Raw genomic sequence first — 25,696 nt, 5'->3', positions numbered from 1 at the left:
ACTGGGTGCTTAAAAAGTTTTAAATAGTCAAAAATATATAAGGAGAGAGAACTGAGGAGGAATATGTCATGAGTGGGTTTTATCTATTGAGTGCGTTTTATCTATTGAGTGAGTTTTATCTATTGAGTTTGAAGGTAGACCCTGAGGCAATGAGAGCAATAAAATGTTTGGCCATGTGCTGTAAAGTATCTGCAAGCTTAATTTTTTATACATATATTTTTCAGTGATCCCAATTATTGTACGGTCAGGAACGTGTACTGGAGATTCTTCATGTGCCTGGAGTTGCACTTTAGGTAAGCTTCTGTAGAGTCTAGACACATAACGTGATTTCTGCACCTGTATGAGGCAACTGATTAAAAAAACCTTGATAAAACTGTGCAGCGGCAGATTTTGTGCTTCCAGCTGGCTTGACTTACCTATAAGCAGAGCCTCTTTCTCTGATTTAAGGGTCTGTCTTTGTTTTTCTGCATCCTTTTCTTTATCATGGTTAAACACAGCAACACTGATGGTGCCATTCTCCTGTAAGCGTAGAAAACACATGCCTGGGTTATTTGTGGGCTCTGAGCAATTTATCACTGGTTCCTACTCTAACAATTCCTTCAAGACATAAAAACATTTACTTGATTATGTGTATCTGTTCTTTACTTAGAAATGAAGCACAGACAGAAACCAAAATAATCCATTCTATGAGGCAGAGTTTAAATCTTCTTGAGATGGTGTGAATAATGTCTGGTCTCGGCAGCCACCTCTCATACTGCTGGGAACTGGCAGTCAATGTTTTGCTACTCTAATTAAACTGAAATAGGTGCCTCATAAACATAAGGAAGATTTATGCTTAAAGGAAATGAAAGGAAATGTAATTGAAATTTAAAAAATGAATTTCTGTAGTGGAAAGGGCTTACGCTCAGCAAATTAATAACACATGGAATGAAATGTGAAAATGCAAAATGTATGCAAATAAGACATTTGTCAGGGGCTACATGGTGCAGCCTCTTACAGACAACACGATATTAACATAAGCTGGATACAGAGCATGCACAGACTTAAGGTTATACTCCCGGCCTGGAGGACATTGACTTCTAGTATTTTTTTTATTTTATTTCCAGCATTCACACAGGCTCTTTATCCTGGAGAGAAGTTTAGTACAAATAATCATTCACAGTTCAAGCTCCTAGGTCCAGTTCATCAGACTCAAGTAATTCTACATTTTGTATTAGAAAAACATTGCGCGTGGGAACCTCTAAAGTAATGCCACTTAAAATGCATTTTTAAAAGGTTAACCGAAGTTTCTTCAAACAGTACGCTTTTATTAAACAGGGTTTTGTATGTTTTATATTAATGGTATAAATTTATACTTACCTTGGGCTCCCTCCAGCCCCCTGTAGATTCTCTGCTTGATTGCTGTCATCCCGCAACATGGTCTAGTACATTCCCCAGTAGTGCTTCACTGTGCATGCATGGTCCTAAAAAAGCGCTCCCCCATTTGCGTGCCTGTGGCTTGTAGCGTTCTGCGTACGTGCAGTTACAGTCTTGGCCAGGGGAGCATTATCAGGGGCATACACGGCTGGGACCGCTCATGCACAGTGGAGCACGAGGGGACAGCCATCAAGCAGACAGTCTACAGGGGGCTAGAGGAAGCCCAATAAATCTATACCATTATTTTATCTCAGGTTTCCTTTAAGACATTTTGCAAAATATAAAATGTAGATACCATTGAGCTTTTATAAGCAATTTTCAGCATGAGCCATCTGGAGATATCATAATCTGTAAATGAAGGTCCTCTACTTGACGATCAATAGCTTCTTCCTTGCCATTTTGCACCATACAAGATGGTGGGCTGGCCAAGGAGGGGAACAATACCTTCATTTGTTGCGGTTTAAAGATCTGGCATACCTGTAGACATTACATTCTTGGCCAAGATGGCCCTGAGCAGCCATCTCTCCCGAGATTTGTCTAGCATTTGTATAACACTTTATGGTCACAAAAATGATCTAAAATTTTAGATTTAGATAATTTTTTTTTCTTTTGCCACACTTTTTTTTTTACATTATCCTTTGATTGTACGTTTGATGGTTCAGGAGATTGTACCGTTAACGGGCACCTTAATGTTAGCAAACTGCTTCCAGGTTTCGGATATTCTCTCATATATAAGGCACTAATGTACAATTATTGTCAGATGAAAGAGCAAACAGATAAAACGATAGTTGTCATACAGAAAATGAATACAAAATTTCATCTTTACAGTTTAATTTTTCATGCCATGTCCATAAGTTACTAGGATTGCTTCACTAAAATACTAACAAATCTCCCGCAGATTAATGAATATTCCTTGAGTGTAAATACTCTTTCAGACAAGAATCCAAGTCTATGGTTACCCTCAGGGTTAGTCTAAATGGAAGTCACTTTAAACACAGACTGACGCAGGCAAGTGCATTTTTCTATACATTTAGGTGATTTTGGACAAAAAGAGACATGCACTTTAGATGCGTCTGTGTAGAAAGGTTTACAGCAACCAAATAAAACTAATGAGAACATAGGACAAGAAGCTTTTTCATTGCAGGGTGAAAACATTTACAAATACATGCTGCCCTCTGTCCTATATCATTTCAGTTAAAATGTAAACAACAGTGCTTGAAACACTCGGAAATTATTTTAACTCGTTTAAAGAAATTCATCAATCTCCAGGTACAGAGCCCTAAAGTTGTACAAAGCGTAAGGATTTTAGTATAAATTAAGGTCAAACATTAGCTGTGATTATTTTTCTTTTAATGTAGAAAATGTAAGCAAGACCAATTCCTACAATCTCAGCATCAACATATGCATCATCACTAAAAATACCTGTATGTTGCAGCTTCCAATTGTTTTGCATAGTTTAAATATGTATAATGTATCTCATACTGTTTTCTGTACAATGCTTATCTAAATCTCAGCATGTTCCACATATAGGCTGAGGATATTCTCCTATACTTTGCTTATATGTGTTCCTTGTTCACTGTTATCTGTATCTTGGCAGGAATTGGACAGAGAGAAGCGATGAAAAGAGGTTATCAGGGCAGCGAGATGAACAGCTTAGAGGCATCATTTGAATATTGCGAAGACCCCAGAAGCCTACACCATGATGGAATGAAATCCTGGCTCTTAACTGTTTTTTCCTTCACTACAAAAAGGAGCTGCATTTTAATAGTACTGAATAAACAACTGTAATACCAAAGCTCAGAAATGTTAAATCTATATGAAGATGGTGTTTTTTTGGGGAAAAAAAAACAAAGGAGTACTAACTGGGAAGCTCAACCCTACAAGTCATCGAGGCCTATAGGTCACCCAAGCCTATAGGTCATCCAAGCTGCGGCTATAATTCCCAGTGCAACTTGTTTCACCTAGTGTAGTGGGGGACACTAGACAAAACACAAAATATGAAAACAAAGTTATATTTATTGCTTTCATTAAGTTACTATAAAGTATAAAGTAATGGCACTGGCATACTATATATAAAAATTAGAAAATAAATTTACCAGCAATGCGGCAGAGCTCAGTTGGTAGAGGGAGACGGAGGGCAGTTGAAAGCTCCAGGGGGGTCCCCATCTGCATATTACTCTGGTGGCCTGCAACAAATAATCCTAAAGCACAACTCTGAATAAGAGCTATGTGGAAAGTACAGATAGGCTCCCTGAAGAACTGCTGTGACCTAGGCCTATTTGTGTTTTAACTGAGTCACCCACAAGTTTTGTCCAAACATTGGTAATTTCGGTGAAACCTAAAAATCCTCAAAATTGCTGAAATTTAAGGGTCTATGTTCAGGTATAATTGTCCATTTTCAACTATTTATATTTACATTTCAATGCATTTTTGTCCCTTCTCAATGGAAACGTGGAACTGGATGAAATGCTAAAGGAAATGTACACCAGCAGACATCCTCCAGCATTTCAACAAAATTCCAACTCAGCTTTTGAATCAACCTGAACACTGAGACTAAGCCAGCCACATTGAGTCTGCCCAGAACTGAGACAGGGGCACATGGCACCTTGGACGATCCCTTTCTGTGTTCCTCTAAGAACGTTGTGCAGTTAAACTTAATGTGTAGAGTGACATCACCCTCTATTACTTATGTTTAACCCTCTGGACGATACAATTACATCGCCCAGGAGGGGGCGCAGCACTTTTTTTAAAAAAATTTTTTAAAATCATGTAGCTAGCCTAGCGCTAGCTACATGATAGCCGCTGTGCAGCGGCATCCCCCCACCCACTCCGATCGCCTTCGGCGATCAGAGTAAGCAGGAAATCCCGTTCAGAATGGGATTTCCTGGTGGGCTTCCCTGGTCGCCATGGCGACGGGGCGGGATGATGTCACCGACGTCATGGACGTCGTGACGTCAGAGGGAGTCCCGATCCACCCCTCAGCGCTGCCTGGCACTGATTGGCCAGGCTGCGCAAGGGGTCTGCACGGCGGGTAGCAGCAGATCGGCGGCGAGCGGAAACACGCAGCTAGCAAAGTGCTAGCTGCGTGTAACAAAAAGAAAAATTATGCAAATCGGACCACCAGGGCCTGAGAAATCCTCCTGCGCGACATACCCCGAGCTCAGCTCGGGATTATCGCCTAGGAGGTTAATGCATTGAACTGAAGTGGGTTTGCAGGCAGTAGACACAAGACACCACTGCATTCTATGTGTCCAACTTTTTTTTTATTATGTACTATAATCCAGATGATAAATAAGTATACCGTAAATGTCAGCTGCATAATAGCTCAGCTGGATGTCACACTAGTGAAACTATTACATACTGGATTTTATCCCTACAGCAAGTAAGTACTTTATTCCAAGTTTAATCTGTGAAATAGGATATTTTATACATACATATTTCATATGGTATTTTTTCATTACAGTTTACAGCACACATACTGTATATATAATGCCACAAGTTATTGTCAGGCAGTCACAATTGTACTTGCAAGTGTGGACTTGCTGTTTAATCTGCCCCTTCCCATTTACATAGAACAGAACAGGTTGATCTGTAGATATCTCAGGAGAGTGTTTGTACAACCATCATTATTAAGCTGTAACCTAAAATGGAAACAGACAATTTGGGCACCGCTATGGAGTATAATGTTAATTAGTGGTAACTGGGTGCTAAAATAGAAATTTGGGCTTACGGAAATATTAGCAGCTACAGTAAGCAGTTGTAACTGTTATTGCTATGGCACGGTTCTGACCGAAGTCTGAACCATCCGTGGGCAGCAGCCCGGCATCTTGTTGAAATGCTTTTCTGCAAGCTTGCACAAAAGCATTTGTTGGCCTTCGGTGACACTTCCTTGCATGCAGTGTTTTTCATCACTGTAGGGGGACACAAAAGCGTAGCAGTAAATCGTCCTAAGTGCCGTAAGGAAAACAGCAAAAATAGGGATCAAAACGCTGTGTTTGCGTAAAGGACAGTAAATGGCGGTAAACAATTGTACTGAAGGCTGCCATCTGACAGCGTTTCAACAACAAGTGCCATGGCTGTTGTTTTACATGGCAGAACTGTCCATGGGATTGGTAAAAACATAGAAGTAAAATATACAAAAAAATATACCCGCACTGGTGTATGTATATGTATATATACACTCACCTAGAGGATTATTAGGAACACCTGTTCAATTTCTCATTAATGCATTTATCTAATCAACCAATCACATGGCAGTTGCTTCAATGCCTTTAGGGTTTCGGCCCTGGTCAAGACAATCTCCTGAACACCAAACTGAATGTCAGAATGGGAAAGAAAGATGATTTAAGCAATTTTGAGCGTGGCATGGTTGTTGGTGCCAGATTGGCCGGTCTGAGTATTTCACAATCTGCTCAGTTACTGGGATTTTCACGCACAACAATTTCTAGAGTTTACAAAGAATGGTGTGAAAAGGGAAAAACATCCAGTATGCGGCAGTCCTGTGGGCCAAAAATGCCTTTTTGATGCTAGAGGTCAGAGGAGAATGGGCCCGACTGACTCAAGCTGATAGAAGAGCAACGTTGACTGAAATAACCACTCATTACAACCGAGGTATGCAGCAAAGCATTTGTGAAGCCACAACACGCACAACCTTGAGGCCGATGGGCTACAACAGCAGAAGACCCCACCGGGTACCACTCATCTCCACTACAAATAGGAAAAAGAGGCTACAATTTGCACGAGCTCACCAAAATTGGACAGTTGAAGACTGGAAAAATGTTGCCTGGTCTGATGAGTCTTGATAGAGTCAGAATTTGGCGTAAACAGAATGAGAACATGGATCCATCATGCCTGTACTGGCTGGTGGTGGTGTAATGGTGTGGGGGATGTTTTCTTGACACACTTTAGGCCCCTTAGTGCCAATTAGGCATTGTTTAAATGCCATGGGCAACCTGAGCATTGTTTCTGACCATGTCTATCCCTTCATGACCACCATGTACCAATCCTCTGATGGCAACTTCCAGCAGGATAATGCACCCTGTCACAAACAATTGAATCATTTCAAATTGGTTTCTTGAACATGACAATGAGTTCACTGTACTAAAATGGCCCCCACAGTCACCAGATCACAACCAAATAGAGTATCTTTGGGATGTGATGGCACGGGAGCTTCATGCCCTGGATGTGCATCCCGCACATCTCCAACTGCAAGATGCTATCCGATTAAACCTCAAGCCATTTCTCCAGCTTTTTATCCTGTTAATCTCCCCATAAAGTGACTAACCAAGACTTATGGTAATTTCACTTATTTTTTCTATGTGACAGCTGTATGGATACGTAAGTATATGTTGCATTCCACTGAACAGTAATATCTATGTGTATGTGGTGAAGGAATGGGGACTGTACACAAGAAGAAAACACTTCTGAATATCAACTGTGCATGGTGAATGTTTATTACGAGAATCATACAAACGGAGTATAATTTGATGTAGAAAAGCCACTTGTATTATTTCCAGGACAATGGCAAAGCCCATGGTGTTTAGTGGATTCTAATCTGAAGCACGTACCTCACTGCAATTCCATAAGGGCTGATGTATACATAAATAGCAATTCATGTGCCTTATCTCTTCTAATGCAAGGTCACCTTTAATTACTAACTAGGGTTCATTGTAAAGCATGCAGCCATTGATTCAATTAGCAAATTACCACTTTTTCCTCATTATGCACATGAATTACTGCAGTGTAACTGGAGGTTGGATGATAAAGACATCATAAAAACACAGTTAAACATTTACATCATCTACAAAATAGCTATTAGCTTCTTCTAGATTGTAGTCACAAGGTCTTTTCATTTTCTCGGAAGATGTAGCAATAGGATTATACCCAGTAGTACATGCAGATCATGTGTGCACAAATTGTGTAACCGTTGTAGCTGTAGACTCCACCTATCCCTCCATACTCTGATTCCTTCAGATTACAGCTTGGTGCCCTAAGGCTCTGAAGTCTGACTTGAAAACCCAATGCTGTCAAGTCCTAGACCGCAGATCAATGCAGTGGATTAGTCACTGAATTATCTGACAGTTGGTTAGGTCCTCTGTGCCCTGATTACTTATTTGCAGTCTTCTGCTGCCTGTCTTCGCTACGCATCCATTCCCAATGCAACCATTTTAATCTGCTGGCAAATGGAATAATGTGCCTGTTCTGCATAGTTATTTGCGCTTTTCCCCAGTCTGCAGTTTGACTAGCAATCTGCATTAACATTACCACGTGTAATATTTAATTGAATACACATTTTTTAAATCCCTAAAAAAGTCTTAGATAACGTAGAATAAATACTAAAATTCAGGCTTTAAATCTGTTTAGTTATTCTAAAGGGCTATGTCTGCAAACTCTGTATCCCTGTTGTGCACAAGTCGTCGTCAAATGATTCAGCATTGACCTAGAATGCATTAAGCTAATTTAAAACTTGCTTTGTTGAAACAAACCAAACTGAAGGAAACCTGACTGTCCAATAAACAGCTTCTGAAGAGGTCAGCAAACACATTACAAATGGCCTCCCTCTGCCGTAACGTTCCTGTAAGTATGATCTTTTAGCTAGACAAAGTAACCCAATGAAAGCTTCAGTATAGATTTCAACTAATGGAACATATTGTTTCTTGGCAAATAGATAATGTATAACAATTCATATAAACAGCCTTAAACATAGAAGTAGGACTGTTTAAATGGTACCCGTTTCAACTCAAGAATCCTTTACACTATTAGGGTGAACTGTAACACTGAAGCAACCCACATCACAACAAAATCTTCTCAGTATAACATAGAAAAAATACATTGTTGATTACAAAATAAGTGATTTAGGGGTGTGTTTACAAACCGTGGCGAATTCAGATGGTCCCTTTTATCATTTGCTCTTTTGACAATCAGATCCCTTTATGATCACTTAATTTATAAATGGGTGATCTGATTTTTACAGTGGCAAAAAAGTGCTTTGGTGACTTGTAACTACTCTAAAGTGCCAATCTAAAGGTCCACTCACATATATAAAACCTGGAATTGAATAACCATTACTAAAAATAATTTAAAAAATAATAATTTGCATTTGGGAAGACTGCAGTAGTGGATGCTTTTTAACATGGGCATTGCTGTAATAATATCACCACTATGTATTAAATGTTTCTTAAAGTAAAAAGCATGTCCTCCCCCAAGTCTTTATCATTGTGCAACTGGTATTCTCCATGGAAATTCAGGTTGAGCACTTTGTCCAAACACTGCACAATTTTGCTTTATAAGAGCAGTATAAAAGGGAGAAAATGAGGAGGGAGGCCCCTTTTTGTAAGTTTAAAGTAAAAAACTTAACTTTTTTTTAATGAAATGATGAATAAATATATTAATACAAATGTTTCTTTAGGCTTTGTTCACATCTAAAATAGAAATTGGTGACGCCAGTGGTTTTCAATTCTGTGCGCAATATTTTTTAGTGCCTCCTGGCGCTTACCTGCGTGCCGCGATGCTTTATAAAGTGCTTTTCTAGAGAGATTCTGTTTTTTCACTTCCGGACGTCAGTCAGGAAGTGAACTCTTTCTCCCAGAAATGAATAAATACAATGTATTTATTCATGAAAGCGCTGGGGAAATCGCTATACAAAGCGTTTTTTCAAGCGCTTTGCAATTTCCCTATACCTTCCATTGAGGCAAATCACCCCAAAAATGGTACAGGCTGCGTTTTGGTGAGCCGATCAGAATCAAACCACTCAGATGTGAACACTCCATTGCACAATCGCTTTTAGGGCAAATTTAAAAAAAATGCGAAAATGCCCTAGGTGTGAACAAGCCCTTACTGATACAATCACATTTTTCTCAATGAAAGAGAGTAATTGCACTTGATGATCTGTCAAGCAGCAGTCACTGCTGTATAAATAGGGCAAAACCAGATATGAATATGGATATTTGCTGTAAACTGAAAGTGGCACAGAGAGCAGCTGACTAACACCTTTATAAATATAGTGATTAGAATGTCAACAGAAAAGTGCCATTATTTCTGCAGGAATAAAAGAATTTTGTAATTTATGAAATGATGTTTATGGATTTTACAGCTGCAATCTGAAGCACCACAAGCATGAATGCAAAATGTATGACTGTACTGCAAATATTTTCCAATGAAGAGATGCTTGAAACTAAAAATATGTGTCCAGTGCTGGGCTACTGATTTTGCCTCCTCCCTGCAGAGATTTGCTTACACCCTGAGCAATGTGATGTCATGGGGGAGTTGGGTGATTGGGGAGAACAATGCTTTCAGCCACTGAATCGGTCGAGGGCGTTCAGAAGTCGCTGTACTCATGTTGGATTCTAGGCAGAGGTGGTCGTTATTGGCCAAGTTTCATCTAGTGTGTGTTTGGGGCTTTAGGATTACATTACAGATAAGGGGTCAATATGAAGATGATATAGTAGATTTAACAGATAAATATAACTCTGTGATCAAGATGACTGAAGAGTAGGGATGATCAATGAGATGCAAATATTTCTGAGTTCATGCAGATTTATGTAAATTTTATGCAAATATATGGAGCTTGAAAATGGACCAATCAAGTCCACCCAGGTTTAAACGTATTGGTTCATTCATTTTCAAGCTGCATATATTTGCATAAAAACTTACATAAACCTACATGAACTCGGAAATATTTGCATCTCATTGATCATCCCTATTGAAGAGTTGACTAAAATGAGCCTGCAGTAAATCCAAGAAACTCTCCTTTCAAACAACAGGGCTGAAAAGTGATTGTAAAGTAGAATGCATCAAACACCATACTCGATAACAAGAAACCTCCTCTCTTAAAGGTGCAGTAGGAAGTAGAAATCTGACAGAAGCGACAGGTTTTGGACTAGTCCATCTCTTGATAGGGGATTCTCAGCAAGGCTTTTATGCTTTACAATGATATTCCCTAAATAGGATTTAAACAATAATGCTGGCTGGCTTTCCTGCTCGGTACACAGTTTTTTGGCAGTTGGACAGAGCAACTGCCATTCACTATGTGCTTTTAAAAATAAATAAATCCCTGAGAATTTCCCTATGAAGAGATGGACTAGTCCAAAACCTGTCACTTCTGTCACATTTCTACTACCTACTGTAAGTGACAGCAACGTAGGAGAAAAGTAATTTATGGCTCGTTTTACTCTGAAAAAAACGTACTTCCTATTTTTTTTATGTTTGCACATACTTAAAATTTTACAATTTTCTCCATATTGCCCTTTAAGGAGCATTTTTTTGGGGGGGGGGTAGGAATTTTTTGGCTAACAGCTATTGGTCACGCCGTAATTGGTGAAGCAGTGTAGGTTTATGGCGGTAATAAACATGCATACTCAGGATAGGATACAAGCAGATGCCATGTAATTACAATAAGATTAGGCCGCATTTTTCAGGCAGATGAGAGATTGGATCCTCCCATAACCGGGCAGCTTAAACTTGTTTGTGAGAACGACCAGAAAATTAAATGTGTTTATTAACACCCAATTAAAGCATAGCTCAAATAGGAATTAAGCTCCCAGAACACGCTACTCCTCTCTGTGTTCTTCCTCAAATCCTCCATTGATTAATGTTACCTATAACCATGTAATTAATAAACATGAAATTCGGAAATGAATGGAAACCTAATAATTGCTTTTCAGCATAATGGATATTTTTGTGCCGAGTTTAGCCCAGCTTTTATGCAGACGCAGTTCATCTTTTTCCTCTGTAAGAAATCACAATGCAATGGTTGATTTATTTCTTTGTGTTTCATAAACAGTGTCAGCTCTGTGTGTAAGATGAGCGATCCTTGCAAACAGCAAACAATGCTTCGAATTCCTGTGTCACACAGCACTACATGAAGAATTAAAGTGTTGATGAGTGAGACATATTACCAGGGAGGAAAACAAAACAAGCAAGAAGAATTGCTAATAACATTATGGGCTGTATCCTGCCATCCTTACCTTGACGACGTAGTCATGGTTATTAGAATCTGTTACTTCCTTGGCACTCTTAAGCTGCAAAATACAAAATGATAAAAACTAACATTAGTTCATTTGTTTAATAAAAATTCCTACTTACTGTACTTAGAAAACATCTAGTTATTTTAATGTATAACAAATATTGAGCTTTAGGGCCTGTGTTTATGACCCACAAGTGAAATATATTAAAACACTCTATTGTACTGCAGTTGTAAAGCATTTGCAGTTCTACAATGTAGGTCGGATCATTTTATTGTATCGTGTGTGGCCACCTTTAGCCACTAATGATCCAATCTTTTTCATCCAATCTTACCATTTCTATGTAATATAAGGTAACTGCCTGAATTATCCATTCAGTATATTCACTCAATTTACCCTTATACTACATAGATTTGGTATGAGTGGATGAAAAAGATTGGATCATTAGTGGCCACCTTTACTTTTGATTGGGCTCAGCTGTCATTGTCTAAAATGCAGCAACAGATATGAGATTCTCATTCACTGAAATAAGTGACCATTCTTTTTTTTTATATATATAATTTAAGAGATACGTTTTTTACATTTCCTTCTTACATCACGTGTAGTGTATAGTTTCTCGAGCAACACAGGTACTCTTTGAACTTGACACTATTTAGTCAAATTGGAAATGATACAAGAAGCATGTAGGCCTAGTACTGGGCATTACTGTCCCAGCTAAGCACACACTTTGCTAGCAAGGTATAATAAATGATTACGAATTCCATACCGGGTACACAAATTGCTATGTGATATAGTCATTCAACTAGAGAAGGCAAGAGAAGATTGTCCCATCCTTTATATACATCAATCCAATTTTCTACTGTAAATTCAATTATTTTTAAGCACTAAGAGAAAAGCATTGGTAATTAAACTAATAAATCATTTGCTAGACAATCAGCGAATGTTAGTAAATGTAGGAAACCCGGGTTATATTTGTCTCTGTGTTGATTCAATAGATATTATAATAAATCCAATGAAAAAAAAGGACTTCTGCCACACATTTCATTAAAATATGGTGTTCAGTGAATGTCTTATGCGCTCTAATAATAACTGGCAAGCCTATGCATAAAACATTTTCACTTTAGCAGAGAGCTATTTCCGTAAGCTCTGAGCTTCATTATTCTCTACTGTATTTAATTATATTAGGGTTACTTATTTAACTTTTATGGGAGGCCGGGCTTTCTAGACTAATGGAAGGAGTGGAGGCATTTATTACAGCACACTTGAGTTTCATGGAGAAGTGTGACAACTGCTGATTTATAGATGTTACTGAGAGTCCCCCGGTGACACTTAATACTTCTTTTTGTTTTGGACTAGGTTTTATTCTTATGCATTGATGTAATATATCACAGAATAACATCACTCATGCAGCCTTCATAATACTACCACTTCCTATGAAAGCACTTGTAGAATAATACAGGGAGGAGGCTAGGAAGCTCTAGTCCCTGCACAGAGGGGCAGCATAATATATGATTAACGTCCCCCTCCCAGGTGTAGAATTACCATACAGGGAGATACAAAACACTATTATACAGTATAATCTCGTCATAATAAACTTGGATATAGTAAACAATCAGGTATAGTAAACTACCTCTCTAGGTCCTGGCCAATCTCCATAAATCTATGGAAGCAACACCTGGTATAGTAAACACGGAGATAATAAAACTTCTGTTATAGTAAACATGTTTATTGGCCCCTCCATGACGCTGACTCTGGATATAGTAAAAAGTGGGCAGCGCATGCGTCATAGGTCAGTGTGAAACCCATGGTCTGCTGCTTTTTTCAGGCTGGGGCTGCAAGTCCCGCCCACAGAGGTACCGGCGCCACTCACAGGAAAAGAGTGGCTGCCTTTTTTCAGCTGCAATTTTTAAGTAGCCTCAGATACTGTACCAGCAATATGTCCAGCCCTAAAGTATACTTCACCTTGTGGTCCACCAAATGTGCAAGTGCATGTTTTGTACCTCCAATGGGAGAGTTGCTCCTTTGCAGCAGAGAATGTACCAGGGCATGCTGGGCCATTTATAGGACAATTTCTGATATAGTAAACTTCTGATATAGTAAACCACTTTTCCCAGTACCTTGGAATTTACTATAACGAGATTATACTGTATACTGAGAAAACATCCATACAATAACAAAAAACACATTTTCATAAACAGCGTCTAATTAAGAATGTACTCCAAAACTAGAGATCATTAGAGAATATAAGCAATATTACAACTTATTTAAAATTGCTACTTAGCAGGTAGCAATAATAGCAACCATCAACTGGGTTAAATAAGATCACAGAAGGGTTATTGAACAATTAGCGAATCAGCATTCATGCAATTACAGTCACAATAACCGCTTGCAATGCTGGTCTTTTCAATTTCATTTTGAAAGGTTCTCACTTCAGCTGCAATAACACAAACCGTACAGCACAACTAAACTCACAATTCAAAAAAGGCCATTTCTAGAATCATTCAAGCTGATTAGTGTATATTGCACATATTTGTGTAGCTGTGCATCTGTGAATCTATCCAAAAAAGCTTAAGAACTCTAGAGTATTTTATTTCCTTAGAAGACATCGGCCTTTATTCAATTCACTTTTTCTCCTGTGTTTTCTCCTAGGAGATAATTTTTCATCTTTTCAGCTCTTTGCAATTGAAAAAAATCCCAAAAGAAAGATCTATGTATTTTTGTTTCTGCTTGTTGATGGCATAAAGGCATTTTTATTGATAAGATGTGAAAATATCTCCTTTGTGCATCATATAGTAACAACTGACTGACCTGCCCAGCAGCTGAATCCAGAGAGGAGGGAATTGTACTACACATCCAAGAACATTTGAATCAAGAAACAGGTATTGTGTCCAGCATTTTGCCCTGGATAACAGCAAAGCCTTGAACACACTGGCGACTAATGTCACTTGTCAGGGATTGAGGCAGAATCCCTCAAGCGACATTTTGTGGATGCAGATGTACAGGCATGTCGCTAGCCTATTACTATGGAGGACGGCAGATGGCCGATGTACAGCACATAATGGAGGGGGTGAAGTGAGGGAGAGAACAACGCAGTCAGGCAGTGTTTCGGCCAGATGATCCAGCATGCTGGATCTATTGCCAATGTAAAGGAGCCGCCATACACACACTAGATTCTCTCCAGAGATGGTCTTTAGTGGCAGCGTTGACTGAGTTTAGTCTAGTGGGTGCATAAACCTTTATACTGTATATCATTGTATACCTTCGCTGGAATGATTGTGAAAGCCTACAAAACATACCCAGATCCAATTAGTTTGATTGGCAAATATATGAGTTGCTGCCTCAAAATAAAAATTCTACCTAACAAAGGCAACAAAATGGCCCATATGCAATTAACTTTTTCTCCTGAGTTATCTCCTAAGAGACCGATTTCAGATTTATCTTTAAAATAACATTTTAGCATGTTACAATTGATAAAGTACTCAAAAGTTGGTGAAAAAGTACTATCAAAATTATTTTGAGTATGTTCTTGCTTGCTGGTGGTTTAAAATGCATTTTATGACAAGGGCCTGTATGCAATTCAGTTTATCTCCTACGTTTTTTTCCTTATTGATATTTTCACACCTTGTCATAAAATGCCTTTTAAACAATAATTTTGATAGGACTTTTTTCACCAACTTTTGGGTACTTTTTCAATTGTAAAGTGACAAAAAGCTAATTTAAAGAAAAAATGAGAATGATCTCCATGGAGATAACGCAGGAGAAACAGTTAATTGCATATGGGCCAAGGTGTGAAAATATCACCTAGGACAGAGTTCCCCAGTCCTCAAGGCCCATCAACAGTACATGTTTTGCAGAAACCACAAAGATTGCACAGGTGGGGTAATTAGTGTCTCACCAGAGCCTATTAACTACCTCTTTGGCTTTATACAAACCATGCAGTGTTGGTGGGCCTTGAGGACAGGGTTGGGGAACACTGACCTAGGAGAAAAAGTGAGTTGCATATGGGCCAATCATCTTTTGACTAAACTGTAATTGGTTAGCTTAATTCACATTACTGTTCTTTATGTAATGCTACTAAATAAGCCATATTTTTCATATTGCAAACTTCAACTTAGAAATATGGTTTCCTGAAACGTAAAAATGAAAAGCAGGCAGACAATGTAACATTGTTCAAACCATTTAACCTGTGTTTTATGCTAATTTAATTTTCAAATTCAGAAAGAATTAAACTGTGATGGAGCTAAAATGTCCGTAAGGTCTGTCCCTTTGTGCATTGTTTATACAATAATTATGGGTCCCCGGATAGGTTTTGTGATTTCCAGTGGCAGCAGGTGTTACTGGGGAGTTCCTTGAACTGAACAGACGCTTACGCACATGACAGCGCTACTCGGAAATAATGGAAGTGTGAACTGCAACAGCCCCTGTGAGCCAAAGGCTGATTACAGTAATAATCCCTCATTCTTATCTCTTTCAGCAAGTACTTTAGACTAAGCATTAACTTGCATAAAAATGTACAATTCATACAGAAAAAAGCAACTTCCATAACAAGCGACTTAATGCTAGCAGCAATGTACAGTACGTCTTAGAAACACGGTAATCTGAAAACATATGCCGGTGGGCTGTGCAAAAACAGTGTCCAGATTAAAAAAATGTGAAGTCATGTGTAGGTCTGTTTGAAGGCAGCCATCTGGATGTTATATATGTGAAGAGAACTTGAAAAGCTAGATAGCTCATTATGTAGCCAAATACAAGCCCCACTCCAAATTCCAATTATATGACAAGCTTTATATGTCTCTAACCATAAAATCTGTCTCCTGGGTAAGGACAAATAAAAACAAATATACTAACTCCAGCACAGAATATGATATTGTGGCATAAACATATAATGACCAATTCCAAACGGCTACTCTATACCGGCCCTTATTCAATTCACTTTTTTTCCTGAGTTTTCTCCTAGGTGATATTTTCACATCTTATAAAATGCCCTTTAAACCACCAACAAGCAAGAAAATACAGGTAGTCCCCCACTTACGAATGCCTGACTTAAAGAGACTCCGTAACAAAAATTACAACGTTTTTTCTACCATCCTACAAGTTCCTAATCCTATTCTAATGTGCTTTGGCTTACTGCAGCACTTTCTACTACCACTGTCTCTGTAATATATCAATGTATCTTTCCCCTGTCAGACTTGTCGGCCTGTGTCTGGAAGGCTGCCAACTCTCCCGTGCTGGTCTGATAATGCACTTCCCCCTCTATGCACACTTCAGTGTGTGTGTTATTTACATAAGCCTGCAGCTTCTCTGCTATCTTATCAGTGATAGAAGAGAGCCGGGTAAAAATCCTCCTCTGTTAGGCTGTGAAAGGAGCTGGATTGTCACATACTGAGGAATTACAAACAGGAAGAAAGGATCAGCCTCACAGCCTGTCAATAGTATTCAGTGGGGAGAGCTGCAGGGGACAGAAGGTAAACACACAAGTGATCTCTTGAGATGCAAAAGGAAGGCTGTATACAGCCTGCTTGTGTATGGCTGTATTTTCTATGTGTGGACATGCTGTACATAAACCTACTTCCTGTTTTGGTGGCCATTTTGTTTGTTTATAAACTAACTTTTTAAAACTGTTTTTGACTACTTTTAATGTGGCGGGGAGCAGCGAAATTGTGACAGAGGGGAATAGGAGATGTCCCCTAACACACTGGTATATTTACTTTTGTGAGATTTTAACAATACATATTCTCTTTAAGAACGACCCGCCGATACCAATGACATGGATTCTGTTTCCATTGGAACAAGTCATATATTTTTTTTTTCAAAGAAAAAATGGCTGTTAAACTTGTATAAACAGGTACAAAGGGCAGAGATGACACAGAGGGAGACACTGGAGGCACAGGGGGGCACAGAGGAGGTACAGGGGACAGAGATGGCACAATGTTCCGACTTCCGACAGATTCAGGTTAAGAACGAACCTACAGTCCCTATCTTGTTCGTTAACCGGGGACTACCTGTACTAGAATAATTTTGACAGTACTTTTTTTTATGTATATTTTAGTTCTTTTTAAATTGCAGAGTGCTGAAAAGTTATTTTTAACAGAAGATAAAAAATGATCTCCTCTGAGAAAACGTAGGAGAAGAAGTAAACTGAATAAAGACCACTGTTTAAAAAGTAAAGTTTTACATATCAAATTCATTTGTTGCTCTAAAGTGTTAAATCCCAATTCCAACTAATTCCTAGTTCACAATGCTCAGTTGTGTTGCAAAATAATTCTGCATGTCAGCTAACTGTCCATACAATTCTATGGGCGTGGTCACATCTCTGTGTTGTAATGGACTGCATTATTCCAGCTCGCTGCATGCAAGCTTTATATTAACGTCTATATCCAGGCTCCATTGCAGTTTACCCTCAATATAACGACCACTGTGATTCTAACCTAAAACTTTTTCCCCACGTTCAAGTGGCTGTTGCATTCCCTGTGACAGTAGAAATGCAATGGATTGTGACAGCAGTGCCACACGTTATACTCACATTGCATCAGGTACAGTGAAGCAGACAGTCAAAGAAATGTATTTTTCCCTTTACTGTTAACACAAGCATTTAGCGGTGCATGTTATAGTGCCGCGCACCCACTGCACTGTGAACATCACATAGGTGGTGCATTGCAGTGCAGTGGCCGACATTACACTGCACCGCAATGCACCACTGTGACCATGGCCTTTATTTTAGTTTTGCACTTCTTTGAACAAAGGAAAACGTGTAGCAGCAGATCAGAGACCAGGAGATGTGGCCTACTCAGAAATCAATCACACGTTTAAACCGATTTCTGTTTGCTCATTGAGAGCCATCCCCATGCAAATAAAATCTGTTGCTAAAACTAAACTTATTGCTTATTGACTTTTTTGTTTTACTTTTCTTCTCAGAGGCTTTAATAAACGTGGGAGAAAGACTCTGTGAAACAAGTATTTATAATACATGGGGGAGGGGGGTGGTGGTGGTGAAGGCTTTACAGTCATTTGGCTTCCTTGATGTCCAAAGTCGCCACTGCAGCACATTTTCAGGTTATTAAATATAAACAGATCAGTTGATTATAGAACAAGATGTGAATCTGTTACATTCCACTTTCATTTTCATTTAATTTCGTACACGTAGTCCCTGACTTACGAATGACCAGCTGATACGAACGGATTCTGTGCTTCTGTGGGAACAAGTCGAAAAAAACATTTTCAAATTGTACTTGTAGTTTTTGAGAAAATCGATTTAAAAAAAATATCAAAGAAAAAATGGCATCTAAACAAGCAGGCAGAGGTGACACAGAGGGGGACACTGGAGACAGAAAGGCGCACAGAGGAGGTACAGGGGTCAGAGATGGCATAGTGTTCTGACTTAAGAACATATTCAGGTTAAGAACGAGCCTACAGTCCCTATCTTGTTCATTAACTGGGGACTACCTGTACTGCATCTTAACCACTTTACCCCCGCGCGTACGTATTTCTCCGCCCCTTTTTCCATCCTTTAAAAACCAGGGACGGAGAAACACGTACTTTCCGCGTTCCCGACGCTGCCCGCGCTCCCGCTCGAAAACACGCCGCCCGCCGCTAGTAAACACGCCGCCTCCCGCTCGCCCAGAGATCAATGAACGGGAAAATCCATTCCCGTTCGTTGATCTAAGCCCCGCAATGATCAGCTGCTCTCCTATGGGCAGCGCGATCATTGTGAGAAAAAACTCACGTGTCCAGCCTCCTTATTCTTCCTCCAAGCTTCCGGAAGGAAGCTTGGAGGTCGCATTAAAACAAAAAGTTACTGTGGCCATCTTGTGGCCAAATAGTAAACTACACCCTACACATTTTTCACATACAAATAAATGACTTTTACACATAAAATTAACTCATTACCTCCCACACTCCCCATTTTTTTTTTTTTTGTAATTAAAAAAAAATTAAAAAAATTACAATTAAAAAAAATACATAAATAGTTACCTTAGGGACTGAACTTTTTAAATATTTATGTCAAGAGGGTATAACACTGTTACTTTATAAACTATGGGCTTGTAATTAGGGATGGACGCAAAATTGAAAAAAATGCACCTTTATTTCCAAATAAAATATTGGCGCCAAACATTGTGATAGGGACATAATTTAAATGGTTTTATAACCGGGACAAAAGGGCAAATACGTTTCATGGGTTTTAATTACAGTAGCATGCATTATTTAAAAACTATAATGGCCGAAAACTGAAAAATAATTATTTTTTTCCCCACATTTTTCCTATTTTCCCATTAAAACACATTTAGAAAAAAATAATTCTTGGCATAATGTCCCACCTAAAGAAAGCCTAATTGGTGGCGAAAAAAACAAGATATAGTTCAATTCATTGCGATAAGTAATAATAAAGTTATAGACGAATGAATGGAAGGAGCGCTGAAAGGTGAAAATTGCTCTGGTGCTCAGGGGGTAAAACCCCTCAGTGGTGAAGTGGTTAAATTATAAAATTAAAATAGGCAAAGGGAGATCAGTTACCGAAACCAAACAGCAGTCATCTTTCACGATTTCCTCTTTAAAGTGACCCTGTAGTGAAAGATAGTTGGAGGCTGCCATATTTATATCCTTTTAAAGGACAGCTGAAGTGAAAGGGATAGTATTTCCTTTTAAGCAATACCAGTTGCCTGCCTATTGTGCTGATACTCTGCCTCTAATACTTTTAGCCCCTAAACAAGCATATGCAAATCAGGTGTTTCTGAAATTATTGTCAGATCTGACATGATTAGCTGCATGCTTGTTTTTGGTGTGATTCAAACACTATTGCAGCCAAATAGACCAGCAGGACTGCTAGGCAACTGGTATTGTTTAAAAGGAAATAAATATGGCAGCCTCCATATATCTCTCACATCATGTGTCCTATAAATAATGCATATTGCCAAGCTGCCGCTCTAGTGCTCTGCCTCCAATACTTGTATGCCAATGAAACCAAACAAAAATGCTAATCAAGTTTGACTACATTTTCTGCATAAAATGAAAGTAAAATGGGTCAGCAGGACAGTCTGATTATTGGCATTATTTAAGAGGAAATAAATATGGCAGCCTCCATATCCCTCTCACAACAGGGTCACTTTAAAGGACACCTAAAGTGAGAGGGTTGTGGAGGCCAACATATTTATAGCCTTTTTAACCATGCAAATTGCCTGGCTATTGTGCCTCTAATACTTTTAGCCATAGGCCATGAACAAGTATGCAGCATATCAGTGTTTCTGATTGAAGTACGACTGAAACAAGCATGTGGCTAATTCGAACAAGTGGTATTGTTTAAAAGGAAATAAATATGGCAGCCTCCACATACCACTCACTTCAGGAGTCATTTAAAGGTAAGAGTAAAGAGTAAAGAATTGATACTTACCTGGGGCTTCCTCCTGCCCCATGAACTCTGTTGCCTCCCTTGCCGTCCTCCCTGTTGATTTCGTTCCTCTGTAATAGCCTAGGTAATAGGGCTTCAGTTGCACCAGTCAGGCCATTCTGCGCATGCACAGCCTGGCCACGTGTGTGCCCCATCGTGCTGTCGCCAGGAGCGTTCCGAGCCTAAACAGTACCACCTGTGCAGGTGCAGAAGTCTCCAGGACGCAGGAGCGCGGCCTGGCTGCGCATGCGTGGAGCGGCCCAGCTGGCGCAACAAAAGCCCTGGGGCTATTACAGAGCCACCAGAGAGGAATATGAGGGAAGCAACAGAGTCCATGGGGCTGGAGGAAGCCCCAGGTAAGTATTGATTCTTTACTTTACCCCGTCTTAGGTACACTTTCAGGTGACGACAGGAAAAATCAATAAACATTAATCACTAGACTTTGGATATACTGTAACTATGTGATTGAAGTGGAAACCCAGCTGCAACGTTCAGTTTTGGATAACATAGAAAAGCGTTAGAACAACTGTCTGAGTTTTATTGCTGTCGGTATCCTCAGTAGGCAGACATTTTCTTCTAGTGGTATCATGGAGGGCAGAGAATCAGAGGAAGCTCTGTGGCGGAGAGACAGAGATAAATGATGTGATGGGGGATTCAAATCTTTCCCATTCTATCAAAAGAACAGAAAATCTACAGCTGAAGTTTCACTATCAAGGACTGTGTACATGGAAATTATATTAGCATGTCTGCTTTATTTTTGAAGAACTTTTAAATCTCCTAAAAGGAAGGACTTGAATTTCCACTGTGATCTTACAGAACAGTGTTAACCTGCTTCTAAAATGTGTCCTGAATTACATACGGCTTGCTTTGTTCCTTTCCCTACACAGCCTGTCCTATTCTGCTGCCTTTTGAGTCCGTTCCGGATTGCTCTGAATTCAAAGAGTGGCTGGCTGGTTGTGACCCAACAGATCTCAAATGGGCCACATTACATTTTTATAAACGCCTGTGTAAATAGAGCATAAAAATGTCCCTTGTAAATCCAGTACTGTTTTGTAACTTTTGTAAAATGTTCTAATAATGAATACACGTTTCTCTACATGTACTTTTTTGAAAATCTGCTTCATTTTACTATTAGCCATGCTCACCTTTTAACTATGTTTTCAGTCACATCAGTACAGCGCACATATCACTATTCACTCATCAGCACTGGTCCATGTAAGAAGGTGACATTACGAGAGAACATTTCGCCACAAGAGAATTTCATAGTGATTCAATTTTTGATTTCCCTGTCCTGTGGGTAAGTTCTGAAATGAAGGTTTTCATCCACACCAATTCCATATGGAACAAAACAAACTGAGGCAGCTGGGTTACTTAATTAACAGAGGTTTCTGCAGCCTGAGGTCTGCCTGCCACAACAGGCACCTGCTATATCGCCAGAACAATGCAACTGGAATGAGCAAAAACTCATTTCACCAAGTTCAACAATAGATCGTGTTTATGGAGCGATGACTGACTGATACACAAACCAATGAAAAAAAGTGCCTAATGTTTTGAAATGATACCATACATAAATCATCATTATGATTCTGCCTATAAACAGGCGGTAGCGTTTGACAAACTAATTTAATCCAACACAAGATGAAACTCTAAAGCCTGAATTTAATAATTACTTGTCATTCGATTCTATTTTGGCCATCAAAAAGAAAATAACAGAATTTTGTTAAAAGAAAAAAAATGTGCGCAATTTCCATATGCAAATATCATTATTTCCAGCATGTAGCTGACAGCTGGAAATACAATTTAATTTTCAATTAGCATTAAAAATTAACTCCTCCCGTTTTTTTAATGGCTTGTAATGTGCCTGCATTTAACTATTTTTCTCATTAACAGCTAAACACTTATTTCCATCAAGACACAATGCTATTTCTTGCCAACTGCCACTGTGAAAGTAGGGATAGTATTTATAGACCGTCATTTTGGTATTCCACTTCCATCAGAAAGTGTGGTTTATCCTGCTAATTTTTTTTTACATTTTTAGCTTTTCTACATATTTTAATAAATACTGTTGATATGGCATTTGTTTACCTTATAGAAAATATAAATAAATAAATAAATACATACTCTAATTCTCTACATTGCCATGGAATTTGTGCAAATAAACAATAATAATAGCTAATAGCTAATCAGTCTCCAACTGCTCTCCTCCCCATCTCCAAGCCTGCCTAAAGCAGAGCTTCTTTATAGGCTATCAGCAGGGAGGGTGTGGCTTCAGCAGCAAAATAATCATTCTCCCCTTCTGCATGCCCATGTGACCAAAGGGGGATGGTTTGTGTTTGCAGGCAGTTGTCAGTTGCTCTATAAATCGGAGCAGTGAGCATTTCATTTGTTTTTATTTTGCAAAAAAAACTGCCACTTTTTTTTACAAACAAATTCTTAATTAATTTACCACAATGTTCTACTAAATGCATACAAGTAACTATGCATGTAGCGAGGCTTCAAATGATGACTGTAACAACATTTTTTTGAGTATTTGTTTGCTTGCTGGTGGTTTAAAAGGCATTTTATTGACACATTTTAAAATATCACCCAGGAGAAAACACAGGAGAAAAAGATAATTACATATGGGCCCGGGTGTGAAAATATCACATCATAATAATAATCTGAACATTTGTATAGCGCTTCTCTCCTGTTGGACTCAAAGTGCTCAAGAGATGCAGCCACTAAGGGAGCACTCAAGAGGCCACCCTGCAGTGTTAGGAAGTCTTTCCTTGAACTCCTTACTGAATAGGTACTGACCCTAGCCAGGACTCAAACCCTGGTCTATGTCAAAGGCAGAGCCCTTCACCAGTACACTATTCAGCCATTTAGCTACCTAGAAGAAAAAGTTGCTTTATTGTAACAAAAAAACTGTTGCTTTATTGTAATAACTGACAGATCAGCTACTGCATATAGAAAATTAACCTCCATAGTGATTCTTCAACAGCTACAAAGAGCTGACGTAAGAAAAGTGCGCTCTTTACGTATCTCTCCAGCAGCCGCCGGAGAGATACGTAGAGAGCGCCCTTCTCTTGCCGAGGCTGGCTGTGACTTACTAAAGTTACGAGGCCCGGTACCGGAGCTGGAGAAGACTGAGGACGGCGGTGTGGGAGCTGGAGGAAGCCCCAGGTATGCATAAAACTTTTATCTTTGATCAGCTCAGGAACACTTTAATAATACCATTGATATTAACACTTGGTTTGAATACATAAATAAGGGCATTGGAAAGAGCTGTATCACATGGTAAATGTATGCTACATATCTTGTAAAAAAAAAGTAACATGACATGTGGAAGTACCTGACACGTTTTGTGGCTATTAAAGGGCCGCTACCTTGAGGCCCAACAAGGGCAAACTTCTAAACTCATTCAGCCAGATTCAGGATATTCATGTCATGTTAAATACTGAGAACCAATAATCAAAAAGAGAAGGGGCCTGTGTTATATTCAGAATGATATTCATTTTGGAATTTTTGAAAGAGGGGAAACATGTTTCATTTATAATGTTACAGCCATGGCCAGTGGCTGTAGGTCTGGGATTTTTTAGTAACTAAATATTTTATTACTCAAACCTATTATTCAAGATTTGTGATGAAATATTCAAAGTGGAACTACAGTCTGGCTTGACATACAATAAAAACTTTTTCATTCCCCACATGGTGAGCCTACCAGCCTTTAACCAATAGGAGTGCCATCTGGGTGAAACTCACAGATCCCTGGTCACATTCAGCATACTGGAAAGAGCCATTCTCCTAAATAATTTAATTTCAGTTCAGGAAAATACAATTCCAGTTAGTGTAACTTACACAGACATACTCAGCTATAAGCTCGCAAGGGCAGCCCCCCCCCCCTTTTGTGTCTTGAAAATCATTATACATTTTGTTAATAATATTACTTTTAACACTGTCATTACCAATTCTGTATTTTGCATTCTGCATTTTGTATCGTTTTTGTATTTTGTCAGCACTTATGTATTTTGTATATTCGAGTACACCCTTGTCTGTATTATTATGTGCCCCATGGTCGTTTCTTACTTTGTACAGCGCCACAGAATATGTTGGCGCTTTATAAATCAATAATAATATTAAATTAATCTTTTATTTCCAGCAGTCAGAGATAAAGCCATCTCTGGTAGCCTGGAAAGCTTACTGTGTAGCACAGATAAGGTTCCCAAGTAAGGGAGGCAAGTAAGCCCACTGACCATTTCAGACACTATTGTGTTTTTTAATATTTTGTTAGAACTTATAACAGCTGATCTATTGCAGCACAGGGGACATTTTTAGAGCAAGAGGCAGAGAGGAGAGTAGACACTGCTGATCGCTGCTTTATTGTAAATCTAAGCATGCATGTACTTCACAATTCGGGATAGTGATCATATCCATTTTAAAAAAAACTGCACAAACCAGTACAAATTGGAAAAGTTTTCCACTCGGTTTGTGCAGATTTTAATTTAGATATGATCACCATCACGAATTGTGAGATACAAGCATGCATGCATATATTTATAATAAAACAGATCAGCAGTGCAGACTCTCCTCTCCACTTTTTGCTCTACACATTACCTGTTTTGGTCAGAGCACGTTGAATCTGAAGTGTTTAAAGATAAAAGATGTGCGTCTATCTTGTATCTTTAAACACTTCAGATTCAACGCTAAGCTAACCTCATTTTCCAAAAGAAATGCTCAACTAAAGAGTAAATAGAAATACAGGCAGCAGGGATAGTCCTCACTAGCTCAGCACTATGATGCAAGTCTTAACAGCAAGCTGTTTTCTGTAATGTAGCATATCTGTGGCTTCCTCCCCTCCAATGTGCCTGTTTTTTATGTTGCAGCTCTGACTGTAGCTCTTCTGCTGCTTATGGCTGGTCAGAGCTCCTTGCACATTACCAATAGGTGCACATGT

General features: G+C 39.0%; 1 protein-coding gene across 10 annotated transcripts in view; it reads right to left on the bottom strand.

Annotated features, from left to right (window-relative positions):
* The window catches only part of ENOX1 (ecto-NOX disulfide-thiol exchanger 1), a 723,730-nt gene that overhangs the window by 25,849 nt on the left and 672,185 nt on the right, over positions 1–25,696 (bottom strand). For all 10 annotated transcript variants that reach the window (XM_068267775.1, XM_068267774.1, XM_068267784.1 and 7 more), the window contains 2 exons: positions 11,382–11,435; positions 417–519 (listed from right to left, as the gene is read on the bottom strand). In XM_068267775.1, the coding sequence (XP_068123876.1) occupies positions 417–519; positions 11,382–11,435 (157 nt within the window). The remainder of the gene's footprint in view (positions 1–416; positions 520–11,381; positions 11,436–25,696) is intronic.

Source organism: Hyperolius riggenbachi, chromosome 2 (assembly GCF_040937935.1).
Source record: "Hyperolius riggenbachi isolate aHypRig1 chromosome 2, aHypRig1.pri, whole genome shotgun sequence".
Classification (NCBI taxonomy): Eukaryota; Metazoa; Chordata; class Amphibia; order Anura; family Hyperoliidae; genus Hyperolius; species Hyperolius riggenbachi.
Note: the sequence above shows the minus strand (reverse complement) of the source record. Positions and strands in the feature narration are given on the sequence as shown.